Raw genomic sequence first — 23117 nt, forward strand, 5'->3', positions numbered from 1 at the left:
AGTTGAGAATACGTGACATTAAAATGACATGATGCAAGTGATCAATGCTGTTTATTGTAGAAATTGTGAAGCGGTCCACAGACCTGTGATCTTGAACATGCACTCTTTTTTACAAATAAAAATATATACACAAAAAAATAAATACATTTTTATATATACTGGGTTTATGACAGACACTTCAAAACCTTGTTTCTTATGATTTTTTTGTTACTTTTTGCCATTTATGAATGTGCTATTCAATGCGCTTTAGTAGTAAAGGCCAAAATTTATAATTTATCCCCCCAAAAATTAGGAGTTCTAAAATTCAAAATCAAATAGCTAAGGGATTCATAGTATGACCATCTAAAACAATTCCATATGTCAGCTTAGCGCAACCCCCCCCCGCCCCATACATTATTAACTTTTAAATTAACCAAAAGACTCAAACCATTTGCCTATATGTATTGTCTATTTTTAGTTGAATCCTGGGTTGAATTCAAAAAGCTGTTGATGACGGTCGCAAATGCTATATAGGCCTAAATAGCATCATTGATGGTATCCGATTGATAAAGTATGGTTACGTTTCCTTTCCATTGTTAAACCTACAGTAAGTACATTTATCCACAATGAAGTAGCTATCAGCAAAGTCAGAGCTAGTCAGGGGGAAAAAAAGTACAAGTGTTAGTTCACAACCAACACTTTACTTTTTGTGTGTGTGTGTGTGTGGGGGGGGGGGGGGGGGGTCTGATAGTGGATATAACATTAAAGATCTGACATTGTTACAAAAAGGTACAAATGTAACATTTCTTAAAAATAGGTTACCATGACATAATCCTGGTTGAAATTTCACCCTCAAAACAATTTACATTGATGACTTTTTGAAAATCCAAGACATTTTACACATGCATTCCACATCACGACACAGTGACAAATTACATTGAAACAATGTTATTTCAACCAGTTTATCCCCAGTGGGTAATCCCTGAGTCAACAGGATTTAGGCTGATGAGGCTTGATGGTCTCAGGCCAATGACATCTCCAGATATCAGAAGCCTTTGAAAATATCAATTTTGTGTTTATCAGCCAGAAGCAGGGTGACGTTGTTCTCATGGTCCGCATCATGCACCCCGGTTTTGCGGAATTCGCCTCCGTGGTAATTATTTTCCCAGTAGTGGTGCCAGTTCCCATACCGGTCCGCTCCGAACCCGTACACACTCACCTAAATGATACAATACACCATTATGCAGAGATACTCATCCACCCTGGATTTGGCACTCTGGATTTGCCCCCCCCCCCCCAAACTTGTTTGGTTCACAATGCCACTGACTACCATATGACTTATAGTCATATACATATGTGCTTTGACCCAGATAATACCATGTGCTACAGAACTGATGAGGTGGAATGTTGCTGTACTGATTGATGCGTCTATATGGTGTTCTGGTACTCTGACACATATTAGATCGACAAAATCAAATGAATCTATTTGTGGATTTTTGTAATTTTTCTTGAAACGTACAAAACAGGCCTATTGATAAGCGCAATGCACTAACTCTAGATGTCAGTATACAGTTACTAGAAAGTCTGCGCTTCTAACATTGACTCAGTCAAGCACTATGTAACAACTACAGGACATTGGCAGTGTGACTCGTTCAAAGACGGTTGCCCCTACCTCTGCATCACTTGGGTAAACTGTATAGATTCCTGTTTTTCTACATTCAAAAGACGAATATATAAAAAGGCTGTTGACAACCAAGGCAACCACGGGTGCATTTTTATTAAACATAGCAGTTAACCTATTTCCTGAAGTCTTCAAATTAAATGTTTCATGTAAGTATATTTTAATTTTTACTTCAAATAGATCACACTTTTAGAAAATCATGTATTAAATAATATGAAATAAATGTCATTAAAATATACATATATTTATATGTATCAACTTTGAAACAAGTTTCTCTTTCTTTGGGCTAATGGCTTCTGCCTAGGACATGGTAATTGCCTGCAATTCACACCTTCAGTGTAGATGGAGATAATTAGCATAACACTCGGTGCTCTGCCCCTCTTTCCAGCCCAAAATGTATTTGTAGAGCAGTGTTGGTGCTTGAGCCAAGTGGTGGGTAGCTAATGCAGTGCTGCACAGCGTATGGCCATTTCACCAACGCAGGCGGTGACTTCAATTCCATCGGCAGTAATTAAAAATAAAAACAATTTGGGACACTTTTTACGGCTTTAAACTCGAAGACCTCAGCACAAACTCAACACAAACCCAGCTCATGCTTTGCAGTCGCGCTCATGGTGTATAGAACTTTGTCAGACAGCCAAATGGAAGTGTAAAGCTTGTGAAGGTGGGTGGACTCACCTTATCGCAGATGTGCACGGCAAACAATAGGCTGAGGAAGCCAGTGGAGGGATACCGGCCATGACTCTCCAGCCATGTGTCATAGACATATTTAAAGAAGGCTGGGCTGTATACCAACACCTGCAACAACAACAAAAAAACATTTTTTTTTTTTTTTTTTGACCTTGTGAGATGTTGAAATCATTCAATTGGAATGTTTTTCAACCAACCAATCACTCTTCAAAATCTGCATTCTTTTGTCTCCAGGTAAGGTAAACTAAAGCAGATCGACCCATACATAGGGCTTTGGTCAAAAGTAATGCTCCACTATAGGGTGCTATTACAGACAGAACCAAAGGTTCACTCACCCTGTTCTTGTTTGCCTTAATCTTGGACCGGACCGGAACGTATGTTCTACGGGAAGCAAAATGCAAAATATAAATACAATCAAAGTATTATCACAGATACACTATATATACAAAAGTAGGTGGACACCCTTTCCAATTAGTGGATTTGGTTATTTCAGTCACATCAATTGCTGACAGGTGTATAAAATTGAACACACAGCCATCTACAAACATTGGCAGTAGAATAGACGTATTGAAGAGCTCCAGTGGCTTTCAAAGTGGCCCGGTTATAGGATGCCACAGAGTCTTCATGAAATGAGTTTCTATGGCCGAGCAGCCATACAAGCCTAAGTTGCGCAGCCACACAAGCACTATGCGCAATGCCAACCGTTGGCTGGAGTGGTGTAAAGCTCGCCGCCATTGGACTCTGGAGCAGTGGAAACGTTCTCTGGAGTGATGAATCATGCATCACCATATGGCAGTTCGACGGACGAATCCAAGTTTGCCTGATGCCAGGACAACACTACCTGCCCCAATGCAAAGTGCTAACTGTAAAGTTTGGTGGTGGTGGAGGAATAATGGTCTGGAGCGGTTTTTCATGGTTCGGGCCCCTTAGTTCCAGTGAAGGGAAATCTTAATATTACAGCATACAATGACAGTTGAGACAATTCTGTGCATCCAACTTTGTGACAACAGTTAGGGAAGACCTTTCCTCTTTCAGTATGACAATGCCCCCGTGCACAAAGTGAGGTCCATATAGAAATGGTTTGTCGAGGTGAGTGTGGAAGAACTTGACTGGCCTGAACAGAGCCCTGACCTCAACCCCATTGAACACCTTTTGGATGAATTGAAACGTTGACTGCGAGCCAGGCCTAATCGCCCAACCTCACTAAAGCTTGTGGCTGAATGGAAGCAAGTCCCTGCAGCAATGCTCCAACATCTAGTGTAAAGCCTTCCAGGAGGCTGTTATAGAAGCAGGGGGAAGGGGGGGTCCTGTCAGTATAAACCAGCATCTTTGATAAAGTTCACCTTATTTCTGAATGAAACAGAGGCGCCACCAACTTTGTTTACTTTGTGGTGGCCCGTCTATCGGCATTGGCTAACAGACTACTGAATATGAGCTCCTCATGACAAACTAGTAGCCTATACCAGTAATATGTTCAGTAAAAGGTTGTCATGTCTGGAAAATAAACCCAATTTCAGGTTAGAAAATGTTACATTTCATAGTGAATTTGTGACACTGATACTGTTTTGGTTACTGTACCAACAAACAGTTAAACCAAGTAACAGTTTGCAAAAACATTATTTATGTTTTTATAGATGATCACAGTGACAGTCCTAACGATGAAGATGACCAGTTCCAGATGCAAATAGCAGAGGCTTGTTTCCCATCAAGGTCAAGGGTCATGCATAAGGTCACACACTAACATGATTTAAAACCACAGTCTTAAGATGTGCTGGGTGTGAGGTCATATAACCAATGTTGATTTGGTAATGATTTGATTTGCACCACAGGTAGGCTAGGCTGTATGAAAATAAAAGCTGCACAGTGTAGATCCAATTATCTAAAATGTAATATACTGAACAAAAATATAAAAACGCAACAACTTCAAAGTCAATCGAATAAATTCATTAAGCCCTAATCTATCAATTTCACATGACTGGGAATACAGATATGCATGTTGGTCACAGATACCGTGACAAAAAGAAAGAAAAAAAGGTAGGGGCATAGATCAGAAAACCAGTGTGACCATTTGCCTCAAGCAGCGTGAGTTGATCAGGCTGTTGATTGTGGCCTGTGGAATGTTGTTCCACTCCTCTTCATTGGCTGTGCGAAGTTGCTGGATATTGGCACGTCAATACAGAGCATTCCAAACATGCTCAATGGGTGACATGTCAGGTGAGTATGCAGGCCATGGAAGAAATGGGACATGTTCAGCTTCCAGAAATTGTGTACAAATCCTTGCGACATAGGGCATACATTATCATGCTGAAACATGAGGTGATGGCGGCGGATGAGTGGAATGACAATGGGCCTCAGGCTCGCATCACGGTATATCTGTGCATTCAAATTGCCATCGATAAAATGAAATTGTGTTTGTTGTCCATAGCGTATGCCTGCTCATACCATAATCCCACTGCCACCATGGGGCAATCTGTTCACGTTGACATCAGCATAGCGCTCACCCACACAACACCATACATGTGGTCGAGAGGCCTGTTGGACGTACTGTCAAATTCTCTAAAATGACATTGAGACGGCTTATGGTAGAGTAATTAACTAATTCTGGCAACAGCTCTGATGGAAATTCCTGTAATCAGCATGCCAATTGCACACTTCCTCAAAACATCTATGGCGTTGTGTGACAAAACTGCACATTTTAGAGTGGCCTTTAATTGTCCCCAGCACAAGGTTCACCTGTGTAACGATCATGTCGTTTACAATCAGATTTTTGATATGTCACACCTGTCAGCTGGATGGATTATCTTGGCAAAGGAGAAATGCTCACAAACAGATGTAGGCCTTCTTGCACGCACACGCTTTTTCCGTTCTGACCACAAATTTTCAATAGGATTGAGATCAGGGTTTTGTGATGGCCACGCCAATACTTTGACTTTTTTGTTCTTAAGCCATTTTGCCACAACTTTGGAAGTATGCTTGGGGTCATTGTCCATTTGGAAGACCCATTTGCGACCAAGCTTTAACTTCCTGACTGATGTCTTGAGAAGTTGCTTCAATATATCCACATCATTTTCCTTCTCATGATGCCATCTATTTCGTGAAGTGCACCAGTCCCTCCTGCAGCAAAGCACCCCCACAACATGATACTGCCACCCCCGTGCTTCCAGGTTGGGATGGTGTTCTTCGACTTGCAAGTCTCCCCCTTTTTCCTCCAAACATAATGATGGTCATTATGGCCAAGCAGTTCTATTTTTGTTTCTTCAGACCAGAGGACATTTCTCCAAAAAGTACAATCTTTGTCCCCATGTGCAGTCGCAAACCATAGTATGGCTTTTTTATGGCGGTTTTGGAGCAGTGGCTACTTTTCTGTGCGGCCTTTCAGGTTATGTCGATATAGGACTCGTTTTACTGTGGATATAGATACTTTTGTATCTTCACAAGGTCCTTTGCTGTTGTTCTGGGATTGATTTGCACTTTTCGCAGCAAAGTATGTTCATCTCTAGGAGACAGAACGAGTCTCCTTCCTGAGCGGTATGACGGGTGCGTGGTCCCATGGTGTTTATACCTGCGTACTATTGTTTGTACAGATGAATGTGGTACCATCAGGCATTTGGAAATTGCTCCCAAGGAACCAGACTTGTGGAGGTCTACAATTTATTTTCTAAAGTCTTGGCTGAATTCTTTTGATTTTCCCATGATGTCAAGCAAAGAGGCACGGAGTTTGAAGGTAGACCTTGAAATACATCCACATATACACCTCCAATTGACTCAAATGATGTCAATTAGTCTATCAGAAGCTTCTAAAGCCATGACATTTTTTGGAATTTTCCAAGCTGTTGAAGGCACAGTCAACTTAGTGTGCGTCAACTTCTGACCCACTGGAATTGTGATACAGTGAATTATGAGTGAAATAATCTGTCTGTAAACAATTGTTGGAAAAATTACTTGTCATGCACAAAGTAGATGTCCTAACCAACTTGCCAAAACTATAGTTTGTTAACAAGAAATTTGTGGAGTGGTTGAAAAATGTGTTTTAATGATTCCAACCTAAGTGTATATAAACTTCCGACTTCAACTGTATGTATGTATGTATGTCCCCCAATTCCGTGATATCCAAATTGGTAGTTACAGTCTTGTCCCGGCGCTGCAACTCCCGTACGGACTCGAGAGAGGCGAAGGTCGAGAGCCATGCATCCTCTGAAACACGACCCTGCCAAGCCACACTGCTTCTTGACACACTGCTCACTTAACCCGGTATCCAGCCGCACCAATGTGTCAGAGGAAACACCATACAACTGGCGACCGTGTCAGCGTGCATGCACCTGGCCCGCCATAGGAGCAGCTAGAGCCTGATGGGACAAGGACATTTACGGCCAGCCAAACCATCCCCTAACAAAGCTAGGCCAATTGTGCGTCGCCTCTTGTGTTTCCCGGTCGTGGCCGGCTGCAACACAGCCCGCGATTGAACCCGAATCGGTAGTGATGCCTCAAGCACTGCAGTGCCTTAGACCGCTGCGCCACTCGGGAGGCCTTACCCTTAACATTATTAAGCTACCCAGATACTCAGGACTGCTCTGGGACCAGAAATTAGCCCTGGCTTTTCTAACACACCGGCCCATTCTTTCCCCTTGAGGCCCCCCACACTGGCTTAGTTCTTCCTTGAGGCCCCCAAGACCGTAATCATGTTGCGCAGGAAATCCAAGTTAGACAGGCCAAATTGGCTAAAAATGGACCAACCCATCTGGCATTTACCCCAAATGCCAGATACTCAAGGTGCCAGTAAAGACACAGGAGAGGAATGGGGGTTTTAAGACTTAAAAGCCGGACCTAAATAGTTTGCAGAAACTCTCCCTCTGGTTCTCTAGTATGGGAAGACTGAAACCTTTGTTCCAGTCTCTTTTCCACCAAAACGTTTACATCAATAAAAGGAGAACATTATTCCTGACATCCAAATGCTAAGAATGGTCGATGGGGATCTAAAGAATAATTATGTCATATTGTTTGTTATTTTGTGATGTCATTAAGGATGGTATAATAAAGTAACTGTCACTCTGAAAGTGTAGGTATTCTGTATCAACTTTACATCTAAATATTGTATAAAATATATAAAATATGAGAATAGTTTTGTGATGATAGCAATGTGATTTTGACCTTCTAAATTAGATCGTTTTTCATATAAACTTGTGCCCAGTCAGTAACCATGCCCAAGTGAGCACAGACATTGTGTTGGCGCGATGGAATGTCCCCTTTTTACCAGAGGATAAAAGCCTTGGTAGCGAAATTTACATTAGACCAAGCAGACGGACAGTGTAAGCCGGACGTCATGAATGGTTAAAACTACAACACCAGAAAGAGTGGAGCGGTGGCTACACGGCTGAAAATGGTGAGACCAGTACATTGTCGGGTTAATACTGGCGTGTAGTGTACGGGAGCTGAACCCTGAATATTCAATCATTGAGACCACTACGAAACCAAAAGACGTGAGACCGTGGTCTACACGTAGAAATGGTTAGAAACTCTGAAGCTCTCAACCTCAACAAGAGTGAAGATGATAAAGACTAGACCAGAACATTCACAGTCTGCAGCTGTGCATGCAAAAGTGGTCCTAGAACTTTGACTCAAAGACACGAGGTGGGAAGGAAGAATCCCTCTCAGACAACCGTTGGTACATCTGAGATATCTATTCTAACAAACACTTTCCTACCAGAGCAGCTCTACAACTAAGGACATTGTGACCTCTGGTGGACAACCAGAGCCTTACATCGATCTACTCCCCATAGACGGATCGATTGAAGAAAGACATCTACGCGTAAATATATACATTTATATAATGCATTTCCTATCAGAATGAGCGGTGGTTCATGTGCAAAGTATTACTATTCCTTTGAGCGTAGGTTCCAAACGTAACAATGATAAGTTGAATTTATGTCTCTCCCTTTCCCTTTCTATTGACCCCTCCCTTTTTTAACCAAGCAGTGATGCTTTTGTTCGTCCACTAGGGACCTGTTTTCATTTTATTACATCTAATCAATAATTTTTTTTATTTATCTGTTAATTTTACCAGGTAAGTTGACAGAACACGTTCTCATTTACAGCAACAACCTGGGGAATAGTTACAGGGGAGAGGAGGGGGATGAATGAGCCAATTGTAAACTGGGGATTATTAGGTGACCCTGATGGTTTGAGGGCCAGTTTGGGAATTTAGCCAGGACACCGGGGTTGACACCGGGGTTAACACCCCTACTCTTACGATAAGTGCCATGGGATCTTTAATGACCTCAGAAAGTCAGGACACCCATTTAACGTCCCATCCGAAAGACCGCACCCTGCACAGGGCCCTTCACAGGGCACTGCCCTGGGGCATTGGGATATTTTTTAGACCAGAGTGCCTCCTATTTGCCCTCCAACACCAATTCCAGCAGCATCTGGTCTCCCATCCAGGGACTGACCAGGACCAACCCTGCTTAGCTTCAGAAGCAAGCCAGCAGTGGTATGCAGGGTGGTATGCCGTGTGTATGTATGTAGTCTGTTTAATTATTTAGTTAGAAAATAAATAATTAAGCCAAATTGTGTATTGCTGATTCATCAATAAAGTTAGGGCTGTTGCAGATAGCAAAGAGTATGTGATGTTCAGAATGAGACTGTTATTAGGTAATGATTAATAATTGACTGCTAATAATTGACTGTTTAGAGTTTAATTCGTTAAACAACTTTTCGCATGGTGCCCCATATTCCATATTCCTAATGAGTTAATTGTGACATGATTAATTTAGTCGAGTAACAATTAAAAACAGTTGATAAAATAAATAACAGTCATCAGATTAATGATAGTCATGTCACAACAGAAAGTTTACACAGCTTGAAGGATAAATGATTCCGGACCTCAGTGATGAGAACGTTGTTTATACTTTCATCTTTGCAGACAATTCCACAGGCGTCAACTACAGTTTCTATTGAAGGTTTGCTAAGGAGCACTTACATACTTTATGTGAACGTGTAGAGCATATTTATTGATCACTCACTCTTCGATGGAGCCGGTGGTCAAGGCACTGGTGATCCATTGCAGGTCCAGAGTCTTGAAGGGGATGAGCAGAAGAATGGTGGTGTTGTCCAGATCTAACGCGCTCTCTGGGTACATGACGTGATGTGTAGTCCGGCTCCCAACATCCTCCTCAAAGCCAGAGGTAGGAGCCTTGTTCATTCTGCAGGAGCAGGGTTACGGTTAAGGTAGTATATTCTGCAATATAACATATGGAGCAGAACACTGGTGGGTGTTGTCCAGATCTATATGTTCATATGTGTCCCAGTAACAGTGAGTGCATTGAGGGGAAAGCTGTGATTCTGCCTGTTCAATTAATCTAGTTAGTTCTGCAGAGAGGATCTCTCTCCCTCTCTGTGTGTTTGTGTGTTAAGTGAGTGTGGGATGAGCAGTATAATCCATTTCAGCCAAGGACTTTCCTCCTCATTTACACATTGATAGTTGGTCTGGTTCCTCATTGAAAAACCGTGCAGAAATCAAATCTAAAGCTGGACTTATATGTTGACTGCATGAACTTTACAAAAACCATGTGATCAAAGGTCATGCAGTTAATAAATAAGTTGCTTTCAAGTCGCTTCTCACCAACTGCACCATGCAGCCATTACCTGAATTGTGGGATGCACCATTTGTCAACCAATTATTAGGGTTATTTTGCTTAACCCACACGGACTTGACAAAAAGTGACAAACAGGAACCAACTTTGCCGCAATTCTACATGGGGTACAAATGAAAGTGATGAGACCAATTAATTGTAGCCTATACATGTTATGTTTTGTTTGATATGGGGGTAAAGGAACCTCACTACTCGAACAAACCCAATCTTATTTGAATGTATTGGCCAGTCCCTCCAGGATTCCGTGATATCAAAATGTTTAGCAAAATCAACAATTCCTTGCTAATTTTACCATTCACTGCACTATTTCAGCAAAAAAACAGTCATCGCATAAAACTGACCCATCACTGTAATACAAAGAGAGCTCATAATTGACCAATCATTGCACATTTATCGCATGTGGTTCCATCAAGCCACACGTAAACAAACTTTTTCCCCTCATCAGCGCCTTTCCGCAACAAGTTTGCCAAAATCGTTGCACATTGCTATGCAAAATTGCAGAATTGCCTCTGCAAAATCAAGCATTTTTTCCTGCAAATATCACAAAAAATCCCTGAGAAATCTTGGAGGGAATGGTTGGAAGTTGGTAAATAAACAGAAAAGGTTCATACCCCCACCTATGTGCTGGAGTGTGTCTAGTCTCACCACGTTTAAAACCAAGGGCTATTAACTGCCACCTGCAGGTAGCCTTTCCTGGAGTCAATGACCAAAAGCGCACTCTTTGTCCTCATGGGTGGAATGTTAATTAATAAAGATTTCAGAAAATCCGGTGTTTCTATGGCAAACAGTTTTGTTATATTTCAGTCTTCTGTGATGTAATATTTGTATGCAAACTCAATTTCAAATTTAAACTACATCTTTTATAAGATGGTGTCTTTTATAAGTTCATAACGATGTGTGTGAGGTATATACTTTTGTTTCAAAATAGATTTATTTAAGACTACCAAAAATCACTGTGGCCCTAATTTAGCCCAATGCAATAAAAGGTTTTAAAGGAATGTTTTCTCAGGAGTACATTTCCTTAGCTGACCCCTGCTGACCCCTTCTCAAACAAAAAACAAGCTTGCTCAGTCACCTGATGATGACATCACTGGAGTCGATGAGGGGTCCGTAGCGGGAGCCCTTGAGGTTCCCAGAATTCCCCACCACAGCACAGGTCCTACAGCGCTCAGGCCCTGCGTCCTTGTAGAGGTTATCATTATCAGGGATGACCTGGAACAACTTCTCCACCACCTCGCTGAAGTCGGCCGGGTCCTTATGATCCTGCAAGCGCTGGAGAGAGACGGAAACCGTCAATCCTTTAGCTATGTCTTCAACCACTTTGGACAGCAGAGACAGAAGAGGTAGACACACAGCATAGACAGCCCAGCTACCACAATGTTCTGAGAACCATATGTTGCTTGGTGAGAGCATGGTTGTCCTATGGTTATTTTGCATACAACCTTCCCATAACGTTTCCTCATGGTTCTATTTAAACTCATGTTCTCAGAATGATCAGAAAACGTTAAGAAACAGCGTTTTTCTGTGGGAATTCCAGGATTTCAGCATAATGTTTTCTGCACATTTCCTCATCATTCTATTTAAGGTCATGTTCAAGAAAACTCAATAAAAACCACAAAACATTTGTTCTAAGAATGTTATTTAAAAACATATACATTCTATTCTCAGCATCAAAAAATAATCCTATTAAAGGGATACTTTGTGATTTTGGTAATGAGGCACTGTATCTACTTCCCCAGAGTCAGATGAACTCATGGATACCATTTTTACATCTGCGTGCATTTTGAAGGAAGTTGCTAACTAGCATAATAGCGCAATAACTAGCGCAATGACTGGAAATCTGCTAGCAGATACCCATAGACTTCCAGTCATTGAGCCAAAACTACCTCTGTAGTAGCCGATGCTCTTATCCAGAGCAACTTACAAGTGCCTTGCTCAATAGCACATCAGATTTTTCACCTAGTTGGCTCTGGGATTTGGCCCAACAATTTTTGTTGTTGTTGAATTTGACCCCTTTTTCTCCCCAATTTCGTGGGAAGAAATTGTTAGTAGTTACTATCTTGTCTCATCGCTACAACTCCCGTACGGGCTCGGTAGAGACGAAGGTCGAAAGCCATGCGTCCTCCGAAACACAACCCAACCAAGCCGCACTGCTTCTTAACACATCCATCCCGGAAGCCAGCCACACCAATGTGTTGGAGGAAACACCGTGCACCTGGCGACCTGGTTGGTGTGCACTGCTCCCGGCCACAGGAGTCGCTGGTGCGCGATGAGACAAGGATATCCCTACCGGCCAAACCCTCCCTAACCCGGACGTTGCTAGGCCAATTGTGCGGCCGGCTGTGACAGAGCCTGGGCACGAACCCAGAGTCTCTGGTGGCACAGCTAGCACTGCGCTACCCGGGAAGCCACTGGCCCAACACTCTTAACTGCTTGGCTACAGGACGCAGACACATACAAACGGTATCCACTGCTTCATCTGACTCTGGGGAAGTAGGTAAAGGGCTTCATTGCCGAAATCCCGAGGTATCCCTTAAAGTATGTTCAGTTGTGTTGGCCATGCCCACTAATTTGATCTTAATGAGTGCTTGTTTCCTTTGAAATAGAGTCTGTTTGAATAGACTAAAATTACCAAATGAAAGACTGAGCAAAAGGGAGTGGAAGTTTTTTCCCCTCTGTTTATTGAATCTAGACATTTCAGTTCTTTCTGGTGCAATTTTAGCCACCTCATAATAAAGCATAGCTGACTAGCAGATGGCATTGTTAAGAAAACAAAGTTATTTGCGTTGGTACGTGCATGTCATTAATTGTTTTCTTCCTTGTCCTGATTATCATTAGGATGGGTTGCCTGATGTGACTGAACCAAACTCACCTCTGATTACTCACCTGTAAGTCTCAGAACAGCTCATCTGCCATCACATGTACATGTCAGTCAGCAGACTGTCCCTATAGGTCAGAGGGTAGACTAACCCAAACTCTAACCCTTGCTTTATGTCCACATCCCGGTTCAACTAACCCTTGCCTCAACCCTAAACCTAACCCTTGATTAATGTCCACAACCCAGTTCAACCCTAACTTCAAGTCCACAACCCAGTTCAATCCTAACCCTAGCACAAGCTCAATCCTAACCCTTACAGTAGTAACATCTCACCTGCCACCAGCGGTATGTGTCGTTAGTCAGCAGGCTGTTCCTCCTAGACAGCAGAGGGTGGACTGACAGGTTGAACCGCTCAGTGAACCAGGGGTCGTCCTCCAGCTCTGTCATACACTGTCGACAGCCACACTGGCCATTAGAGAAGACGCTGTCCGACTTGTGTGTGGCGTATTTGAAGAAGTACAGAGAGGGATCGCTCAACGTGAAACCGAAGAGGAACATGGTGAAAGTTGCAATAAAGGCTAACACAGTAAATGCCCTGAAGTTCTTCTGCATCGATAGATACATGGTGTAGTGGTAGACAAAAATGAAATTTTCAGGGAAGCGAAAAACAGAGAAGCCCCTTATTGAAAATTCAGATTTCCAAGGGATGTCTGAGAATAATTCCTCCCCTGGAGATTTCTTGGCTATAACAGGATGAACACTGGATTCCTCTGATGAACAGAAACAGGCCGTGTCTTCATCACAATTACAGGCTCCACTTCAAGCCGTTGGAAAACAACATCTCAGTAAAAATGTGACCAGAATACTAGCTCCTTATATTTTGTAGGGAAAGCCTTGGCCTTCTATAGAAAATGTTTTGGTCAGACAAAAAAAAAAATCGCTCCATTGAAATCCATAAATGAGGAATCCTTGTACACGTCCATTATTCGTCTGCTGACCAATAGTATGGTAATTCCACTGTGGTACACAATCCAGGATGGTCCTGTCAACTTAACAATGGCCAGATAACTACAACTATCTGCTCTTCTGCTGTTGACAGCGTGACGTCAGTGACAGGGGCGTCTAGCATTCACTGCCTGTACAGTCAATCATCCACCTAGAAGGCAAACGAGACATTTAAAACAAACACACACTGCTGGGTAAATTAACGATCATATGTTGCTAAAACAAAAAAAGGCCCTTCAACAGCATTCAACTTTAAGTATTCCCAGAACCAACTCTAGCTTTGTACTAAAAAACAGAGAAGCAGGAAGACCTCCTGGGATCTACTTCCACATAAAAGGACAGAGCTCCACTATGCAGCAGGCTGGGTTTACTGTTAACATGTCACGGAATTGTTCACATTCAGCCAAGGCAAGTCTATAGCCACATTCCACACAGAAATCTCTCGTCAAAATTTAGGCAGAGTTGATCAAATAAGGGGTTAGCAGAAAAACATACTACCTTCCCATTTTTGATCATTACAAATCTGTTTCATGTCAATTTAGTGCAGATCTCCAATACAAAAGGGACACAGACCAGAGGCTGGGGGGTGTTTAAATTATTTTATTTTTAAAACTAGGAATCTACCAGGAAACCCTGGGTCTGCCCTGCAGGGAGACAGAGGAGCAGGGGTTGTGAATGGTATCTGGGAGAGATGAAGAAGATAATGGAATGGAGGAATGTCTGAGGCTGTGTGGGAGGGATCGTAATCGTTCTGTGGACGGATTAATCTGAGAAAAACATCACCCTCTCATAATCACATCTGAACTGTCGGCCGTGGCACATATCCACATCACCTGTAAGGTGTAAACAGTGGGCCTATCGTGCTACTGCTACTCGGAGTCATATGTCTTTGTAAGACATATAGGTATAATTCAACATCTAAAATGTGTGACTTCTCATTTGAACTTCCATTAGATGTGTATTTGGAACATGTGGTAGGTTGTCATTTTGGGAAGGCAATTTGACAGGTGTGTGTGTTTGAGTGAGAGAGAAAGTGTGTGGTGTGTGTATGAAAGTGTGTGAGTGTGTGTGTGTGTGGTGGGGTTAATGCACAGTAATGTAAGAGGTGGTGTATTAAACTCAGGGAGCCCTTGGAGACATAAGGCCAAGTACTGTAGATGACAGACTGAACAGGCTGTACGGTACAACAGGGGAAGGAAGGGAGGGAGGGGGGGGGGGGTTGCAAGTAAAGAAAATAAAGAAATAAGGGAGAGCGAGCGAGCAGGAGAGAGAGGGAGGAAAAGTATGACTGCTGAGGAGTTACAGGTTCTTTTCTAATCTCAGGTTTATACAAGTCATCAACTTTACAGGATGGCGCAACAGATAAATTGTGTTCCGAGAGATTGCTTATTCCTTTCCTGCTTCCTGTGAGCAAGTTCAGCTCTCAAACTTCTGCAGAGTTCCGTTCTTGAATCACATTTGTATTACTTGTTTGACAGCACATCTGTACTGTAAAGGACATTCTAGCTAGAAAAAGAACCCCATCAAAATATAAAGCTATTACACACTATGTAGTGAGTTTCCTCACCTCAAAGAAATTACCATCAGATTTATGAGATTCTATTACACAGTCATTTACAAGACTGATCAGGTAATTTTTACATTGAGTCAAAATTCCAGTGCTTTCTGCTTGATAGCAAATTCTAATTGTGTCAGTTTGAGGAATAGTAAGCATTTCCCAAAGTTAAAGCTTTTAGACCTAAAAATATGGCAGACTTCCAACAATCTATCTAGGCTTTTTTCCCCAGTGGTGGAAAAAGTACCCAAAGGTCATACTTGAATAAAAGTAAAGATACCTTAATAGAAAATGACTCAAGTAAAAGTAAAAGTCCCCCAGTAAAATACTACTTGAGTTAAAGTATTTGGCTTTACATTTACTTAAGTATATTAACATTTACTTTTGATACTTAAAATTAAGTGCCAAAAGTATAAATCATTTAAAATTCCTTATAATATGCAAACCAGGCTTCACCATTTTGCTGTTTTTCAGCCAGGGGCACACTCCAACATAATTTACAAACAAAGCATGTGTGTTTAGTGAGTCTGCCAGATCAGAAGCAGTAGGGAAGACCAGGGATGTGAGAATTGGACCATTTTCCTGTCCTGCAAAGCATTCGAAATGTAAGGAGTACTTTTGGTTGTCAGGGAAAATGTATGGAGTAGAAAGTACATAATTTTTCTTCAGGAATGTAGTGAAGAAAAAGTTGTAAAAATATAAATAGTAAAGTACAGATATCAACAACAAAAAAAATGCAAATGTGGAAGCACTACTATGGACTATAATGGAGACGCACTCAGCCTTGGACACAGGATAACATGGATATTTTTGGGAGCGGACTAGAGAACACTACTCATTTTAGAGAGCGGTAGTAAACAGTTATCCCACTGGTTAAAAATATACGTTATTCTCATCAGACTGACGTTAACCGTCAATGTACACCGTTTATTTTCACTTTATCCAGAAATAAACCACAGGTCAACATAATGTCACGGGTTAGAGCAATTCATGTTGAATTTACATGTGTTCGCAACTCAAAATTAGAAGTTAATTTGAAGTGTCATGAGGTTCTTGCCCAGAAAGGGGGAGTATGCTCGGTGTTGGCAGAACTTGGCTGGTGGAAGGTAGAACCACCATGTGCCACATGAGCGCTCCTTTCGTAAATGTTGTTGTGAACTACGCTTGACTTGTTACCCCCCAAGCTCTGACACACATACATACATAATGACTGAGATAAGTGGTTGTCCCACCTAACTATTGTAACGAACCTGTAAGGCCACCGAAACTCGCACGTCGTTTGTTGACTAGCGTAAACAGTCTAGGACACTGATTTCCCATGAAATAATCCAGTTGTATTTTGTTGTATTTTGCACTCCAGGAGTGACCCGCCGCACAAATCCCCTTCCCAAAAACTCTCCCTCAGCATGCCCCAGCATCCACACATACAGCAACTAATTTGTACAATATTGTGATAGCGTAACACATAGGAAAGTCTCTCACCCTAACTGTAAATCGCTCTCGTCTGCTAAATGACTAAAATGTAGACGTTGTAAACTCCTCAGTGGTATTGTGCTCCATACAATTACAAACCTGTCAAAAACGATTTTAAGAAAAAAAAGTGTTTCTGGCTCACTCACTCTCCGGTCACACCAGAGCTAATACAGCTCTGACAGATATACAAATGACTGACCTGGTTCAAGTGGTTTTTTAAACGCCCGTTGAAATATGCAGCTTGTTTGAGTCCAACAGCACAGCAGGTGTTTAGAGGAACTGCATAATGAGCGAGTAATCGATGTGCGAGAGCAGAATTAGAGTTTTAAGAATGACATCAACTCGGGCCGCCACCCCTATGACGTGTTTTTTTTAAATATTTATTTTTTATTTTTTCACCTTTATTTAACCAGGTAGGCTAGTTGAGAACAAGTTCTCATTTGCAACTGCGACCTGGCCAAGATAAAGCATAGCAGTGTGAACAGACAACACAGAGATACACATGGAGTAAACAATTAACAAGTCAATAACACAGTAGAGAAAAAAAAGGGGAGTCTATATACATTGTGTGCAAAAGGCATGAGGAGGTAGGCGAATAATTACAATTTTGCAGATTAATAACACTGGAGTGATAAATGATCAGATGGTCATGTACAGGTAGAGATATTGGTGTGCAAAAGAGCAGAAAAGTAAATAAATAAAAAGAGTATGGGGATGAGGTAGGTAAAAATGGGTGGGCTATTTACCGATAGACTATGTACAGCTGCAGCGATCGGTTAACTGCTCAGATAGCAGATGTTTGAAGTTGGTGAGGGAGATAAAAGTCTCCAACTTCAGCGATTTTTGCAATTCGTTCCAGTCACAGGCAGCAGAGAACTGGAACGAAAGGCGGCCAAATGAGGTGTTGGCTTTAGGGATGATCAGTGAGATACACCTGCTGGAGCAGTGTAGTGACATTCATGTGACGACTCTGACTCTAACGCCATAACATATTGGGCAAAATTTGAACACATGTAAAAAAATATATATATTTTCTTAAATTAAACAAAATTGGGAACACTTTGCAATGGCCGGTGGTGTTTGGGAATTACCCAAGAGCATTGCGCAATACAGTGTTTCTTGGTCCTCAAATACACCCAACAGTATACTTTTGTATTGTAACCCTGGACAACTGGTTCAAACACAACTGGTTCAACTTGTCAACTAATCATCAAGCCCTCAATGAGTTGAATGAGGTGTATTTGTCAATGGCTACTACGAACCGTGTACTGTTAGGGGTACTCGAGGGCCGGGGTTGGAAAAACTGGTGTAACGCTTTCATAATGATTGGTATCGTAATTACAGCCACATAGCTATATGATTTTGTTAAGATTCCCATTGGCGACAGTTAGTCTTACTGTGGTCCGATATATAACGAAAATGACACTACAGACAAAATACTTTGCGATTTACTACGTTAAAAAAAAACATGTGGTGTGTGTGCTTTTATCAGTCACACATGCACGTCAGTACATATACACAAAAAAGTATATCACATGGGGGAGTGGCGTGAGGTTTTGTTTGATTTGTTTTTCAAATCTGGTTGGCTGTTCACAATGGATAGGCTACCATACAACGAAGAAGGAACAAGTGCAGCAACATTCATTGCTTAATAACAGGTATTTAGGTAACACCTTGAGCAAGAAAGGGTTCTGAGTGACAGAACATTCTGATTTAATTCTACCCGAGGGTTGCAAAATCGTAGGTATGTACTGTAATGTTTGTGGGAGTTTAGCACGCTAGTACACGCTAGTATTCCATGACGTTAGTATGAAGTCATATAGTTTGTCCCCTGATATAAACTAAAAGGATGTGTCTTAATCAGAACGTGAAACCATGACTGTACACGATGAGTAACTGATAATAACAATGTACTATATCGGAAATTCTACCAAATGTAGAAGCTTTTCTTAAATTATGAAGAGCCTGCAATTTCCCTCTACTCTGCAGTAAATTGCCTGTATTCAATAGTTTACATTTTTTTATTTACCTTTGTGTTTTGTTTTAGCATGACTTACTACAGTGTCCTTATTTATTTTGAAGACCTATTGTGTTTTGTTTAGTTTTTTTGTTGGTATGTTATGCTGTTGCTAACATTATGTATACTTTACATTTCAAATGGATCTATACATTCCTACCTCCCTAAAACATTTCCCCCCGTATTATATTGGATGTAACATATCATCTACCAACTCAGTGGCCTTATTGTTAGAGTATCTGCTCTGGGATTGGGAGTTCGATCCTTGGCCGAGTCATACCAAAGACTGTTGTTACAGCATTTGTTGTCCATCTAATTGGTTTGTAATGTTGCAAAATACATCTTGGGAATGTTCTAAGGAAAGTCATGAAAACAGCAACCTCCCCTCTATGGCAAGGCAATACAGTAACATGTTGTGCTTAGCAGCATTTTCTTCTCCTAGTAGTGAACCCACTGCTCTCCTAGGTTGCTTCCTTTACGAACTTTATTTTCTATATACTGCACTACCTTTGTTAGGGCTCTAATCAAAGTAGTGCACTATATAGGTAATAGGGTGCCATTTAGGACACAACCCTCCTAATGGGTAGGGTGTTTTTTTCTCTGTGTGTTCTGTGTATGTGGTCTGAGATGGAGAAAACACATGGTAGTACAGCCCAGGGGCCAAACCATGGGGCCCAACACCGCTGTAGCCTAACTCCACAGGGGCAATCTACAACAACACTAAGGCCCTCCACAATAGCAATGGACTAATCCATTCAGGAGGTTTCCCCTATTGCACCCATTGTAACTGACAGTTAGACTTACAGGTTATGTTGTTGTCTTTTGTTTGAATTGTTTACGTGTCCGCTGTGCGGGGGAAATGATAATACAAGCGGAACTACGTAGCTAATACTGTTGTAACGGGGATCCTTATTGTAGCAACACACTTTTGGAGGGAAGGCAATCCTGCTAAGTTTTCATGTCATCGGGTGTAGTTCATAAAGGTTGAAGAGTGTATGTTAGGATAAAGTGTGAATTCATGCCAGGAATAATAAGTGTGAAGTTTGATTTCCTCCCTTCTGTAATAAGCAGCCAATGAGGTATTTTTTCCTTTATTCATGTGTTTAATCTGAACCCGTTATAATGCCGGTTAAACTGTTATGTATGTAAGCACTTCAGAGTTATACCAAGCTAATAAGTCACTCGTAAGATAAGGTTGTAAGAGTGTGCTTAACTGTATTTTTCATTTACTTTAGAGTTCTCACGGAAGGTGATAATTCTGACTAAAACTACAGAATAAAGCCGCCAGTTAAAATCAAGGAACGGTTGTGCTCGTGGTTACTGAAGGGAGCTACAGTGAGAACTCAATGCTCTTCACGAGCAAGAGAGGAAGAAGAATCTCATCCAGCTGTAAAACGTCTACAAGATTCCCAAATCCTGGTAGACCCTGTCATCTGCCAGATAAGAGTTTTGCACCTACCTGCAAACTAAGAAGAATATCTCCACATAAGGAAGCACCGTGAGGCAACATAAGGTCAAGACTAACAGGAAAGTCAGACACGCAAGTACAAGTCAAGGTGTTTGAAGGTGGTCCTAGCCTTGTGAACAGCTAATAAGAGACTTTAAGATTACAAGTCGTAAGGACTGGAGATAGTTGTGTATTTCAAGACGCTGGTATTATGCATTTGCTCTTTCTATCTTAATGTATCGTTGGTATGTGTATTACTGGAAAAATGTTCTTTGATACTTACTATATATATATATATATATATATTTATAGTTACAAAACATTAAGGGTCAGTGTACACCTATTAATCATATTTTCACCAGTAAGTTAATAGTGTAATTATTTGGTAAGGTGTTTGTTCAAGGATTTGTTACAAGCATTATACATGTTTATACCACGTACTAAGGTTTAAATTACAGTGAATTAGAGTATAAATGACCTACTCACTTATCCAAACCTTAGCTAGAATTGATTTGACTTGATTTAGAATGTCAGAAAGAGGTAGTTTCACTAAAGGTGATCGAGATGGGGTGGGTCAAGTTGAGCAGCTGCAGCAACACCTCGCAAACTTCGAGCCTTCATCAGAACAAACAGAACAGCAGGAAGAGGCCCAGACTAGTGTGGAGTCACTTCGGCCAGTGAATGATGATACAGAGGCTGCTAATGAGATAGCACAACAAGAGCCACGAAAAGGTGAGAGGGTCCGCAGGTTAACTGAAAAGGGCAGAGAACTGCGCAACGAAAGGTGGAGACAGCTCGAATATCGTTTCAGGGTCAGCTATGAGAAGTGGAAGGCTCTGGTAAAGGAAGCAAAACTGTCACTGACAGGCTGTTGCTCTGAAGACCTACTAGAAGATTAGCCATACCTCTACAGAGCTAAACCTTGTCTATGTAAATTTGTGTCAAATTGATATTCCCGACAACGATATACGACGCAGAGTTGATACTTGTGAAGCAGTTACAATGTCTATTATCAAGACTATAAGGTGTCATTTAAAAGGCAGGGAAGAAGGTCAAAGTAACCAGATAGAGTTGCACTGGAAGGACAGCAATTCCTTGTGCATGTCCGAACTCTCACATAAGTCCAGTCTCAACTATCAGCCCTCAAGTGCTTCCTCCCAGTCTCAAAGCAACTCCAGACGCTAAAGCGTGTCATCTGTCAAGAGACAAGAGGCTGCGGCAGAAGTTGCTGCTAACCAAGCAGCTTTAGAAGTAATGGTTAAGCAAGAACGCCAACTAGAAGAGCTTCAGAGACTCGAAGATGAAGATAAGAAAAGGACAGCGGAGCAAGAAGCTGAGGCTGTGAAACACAGCTTAGATGAAGCTAGGCTGCGAGTCAAGTTAGAGGTAGAAAATGCTGCCAAACGAAGGACGCTAGAAGACAAGCGTAGAGAGTTAGAGCGTCTAGAAGTGCTCAAGAAACTAAATGCTGCCAAGGCGCGAATGCAAGTGAATGAGCAAGATGAAAACTCAGAGGACGAGAAGAGAGAACTACTCTCTAACTGCAAATCTGTGAAAGAAGTCATGCACAGAAGTGGCTCATTTCACAGTCTCTCACCACAACATGTTGTGACAAGCACACAACAAGAAGATGGCACCAAGACCATGTTCAGGTTACTAGCGGAATCAATCAGTGAAAGCCGTCTCCCCATACCAGAACCAGTAACATTCAATGGAGAACCACTCTCGTTCACTGACTGGAAGGTCTCTTTTCAGACTCTGATAGACAGGAAGAACATACCAGCAACTGAGAAGATATATTACTTGAGAAAATATATTGGTGGGCCTGCCAAGAAAGCCATCAAAAGTTACTTTATGTTAGGAACAGAGTCAGCCTACTATGCTGCATGGACCATTCTTGAAGAAAGGTACAGAAACAAATTCCTCATCGCCAAGTCCTTCAGAGATAAGCTCAATGCATGGCCTAAGATAGGATCCAAGGACAGTCTTGAACTTAGAGACCTGGTAGACTTTCTTCGCAGCTGTGAGGCTGCTATGTCTCAGAATAAGGGCCTGGAGGTGCTTAATGACTGTAATGAAAACCAAAAGATCCTCGCTAAACTTCCAGATTGGCTAACTTCAAGATGGAATAGAAAGGTCATATACATCTTAGAAGAAACTGAGATGTTTCCAAGCTTCAGTCAGTTTGTGAAGTTTCTCACGAGAGAAACAAAGATCGCTTGCAATCCTGTGACATCCCTTCATGCTTTGAAACCAAGCGAAGATGGAAAACCTAAGACGCCAAGGATTCAAAGCCCCGGAGCAAGGGTATTAGCAACTAACTCTGATGAGAAAGATGCTGTTACTAGTTGTCTCTTCTGTGAGAAGTCAGGTCACAGTCTCCACAAATGCTGGAAGTTCATGGATAAGCCCACCGCAGAGCGACAGAAGTTTGTTCAAGAGAATAAATTGTGCTTTGGCTGTTTAAGGCCTGGGCATCGCTCGAAAGATTGTGATAACAGGAACACCTGCGACACGTGTCAGAGGAGGCATCCATCCTGCCTGCACGAAGATCGTACTAAAGAAAGGTTAAGGGATAGGAAGACCCCACAAGATAAGGGGACAAGAGCCAAGTGGCCAAGTGAGGCCATATCTAACAGAGTAGTAAGGGACATTAACAACACTCACACCTCCACAATCATTCCAGTATGGGTGTCAACCACAAGTGAGCCAGATCGTGAAGTTCTTGTGTATGCACTTCTTGACACCCAGAGCGACACCACTTTTATCCTTGAAGAGACAACAAAGGCTCTCAATACAAGGA

At 41.7% G+C, this 23117-nt stretch overlaps 1 protein-coding gene across 2 annotated transcripts; it reads right to left on the reverse strand.

Moving 5' to 3' along the window:
• Positions 1-34: 34 nt before the first annotated feature.
• LOC109903523 (CMP-N-acetylneuraminate-beta-galactosamide-alpha-2,3-sialyltransferase 1) lies at positions 35-17187 on the reverse strand. Of its 2 annotated transcripts, none has more exons than XM_020500292.2 (7): positions 17050-17187; positions 13151-13973; positions 11075-11271; positions 9370-9549; positions 2686-2731; positions 2339-2458; positions 35-1198 (listed from the first exon to the last, which is right to left on the reverse strand). In XM_020500292.2, the coding sequence occupies exons 2-7, from the start codon at positions 13439-13441 to the stop codon at positions 1025-1027; spliced, it is 1008 nt and encodes a 335-aa protein (XP_020355881.1). In that variant the 5' UTR covers positions 13442-13973; positions 17050-17187; the 3' UTR covers positions 35-1024. The 2 variants fall into 2 exon arrangements, with proteins under 2 accessions (XP_020355881.1, XP_020355882.1); XM_020500293.2 differs by lacking the exon at positions 17050-17187 and adding an exon at positions 16860-17027.
• Between the last annotated feature and the right edge of the window lie 5930 nt (positions 17188-23117).

Source organism: Oncorhynchus kisutch, linkage group LG14, assembly GCF_002021735.2.
Source record: "Oncorhynchus kisutch isolate 150728-3 linkage group LG14, Okis_V2, whole genome shotgun sequence".
Lineage (NCBI taxonomy): Eukaryota > Metazoa > Chordata > Actinopteri > Salmoniformes > Salmonidae > Oncorhynchus > Oncorhynchus kisutch.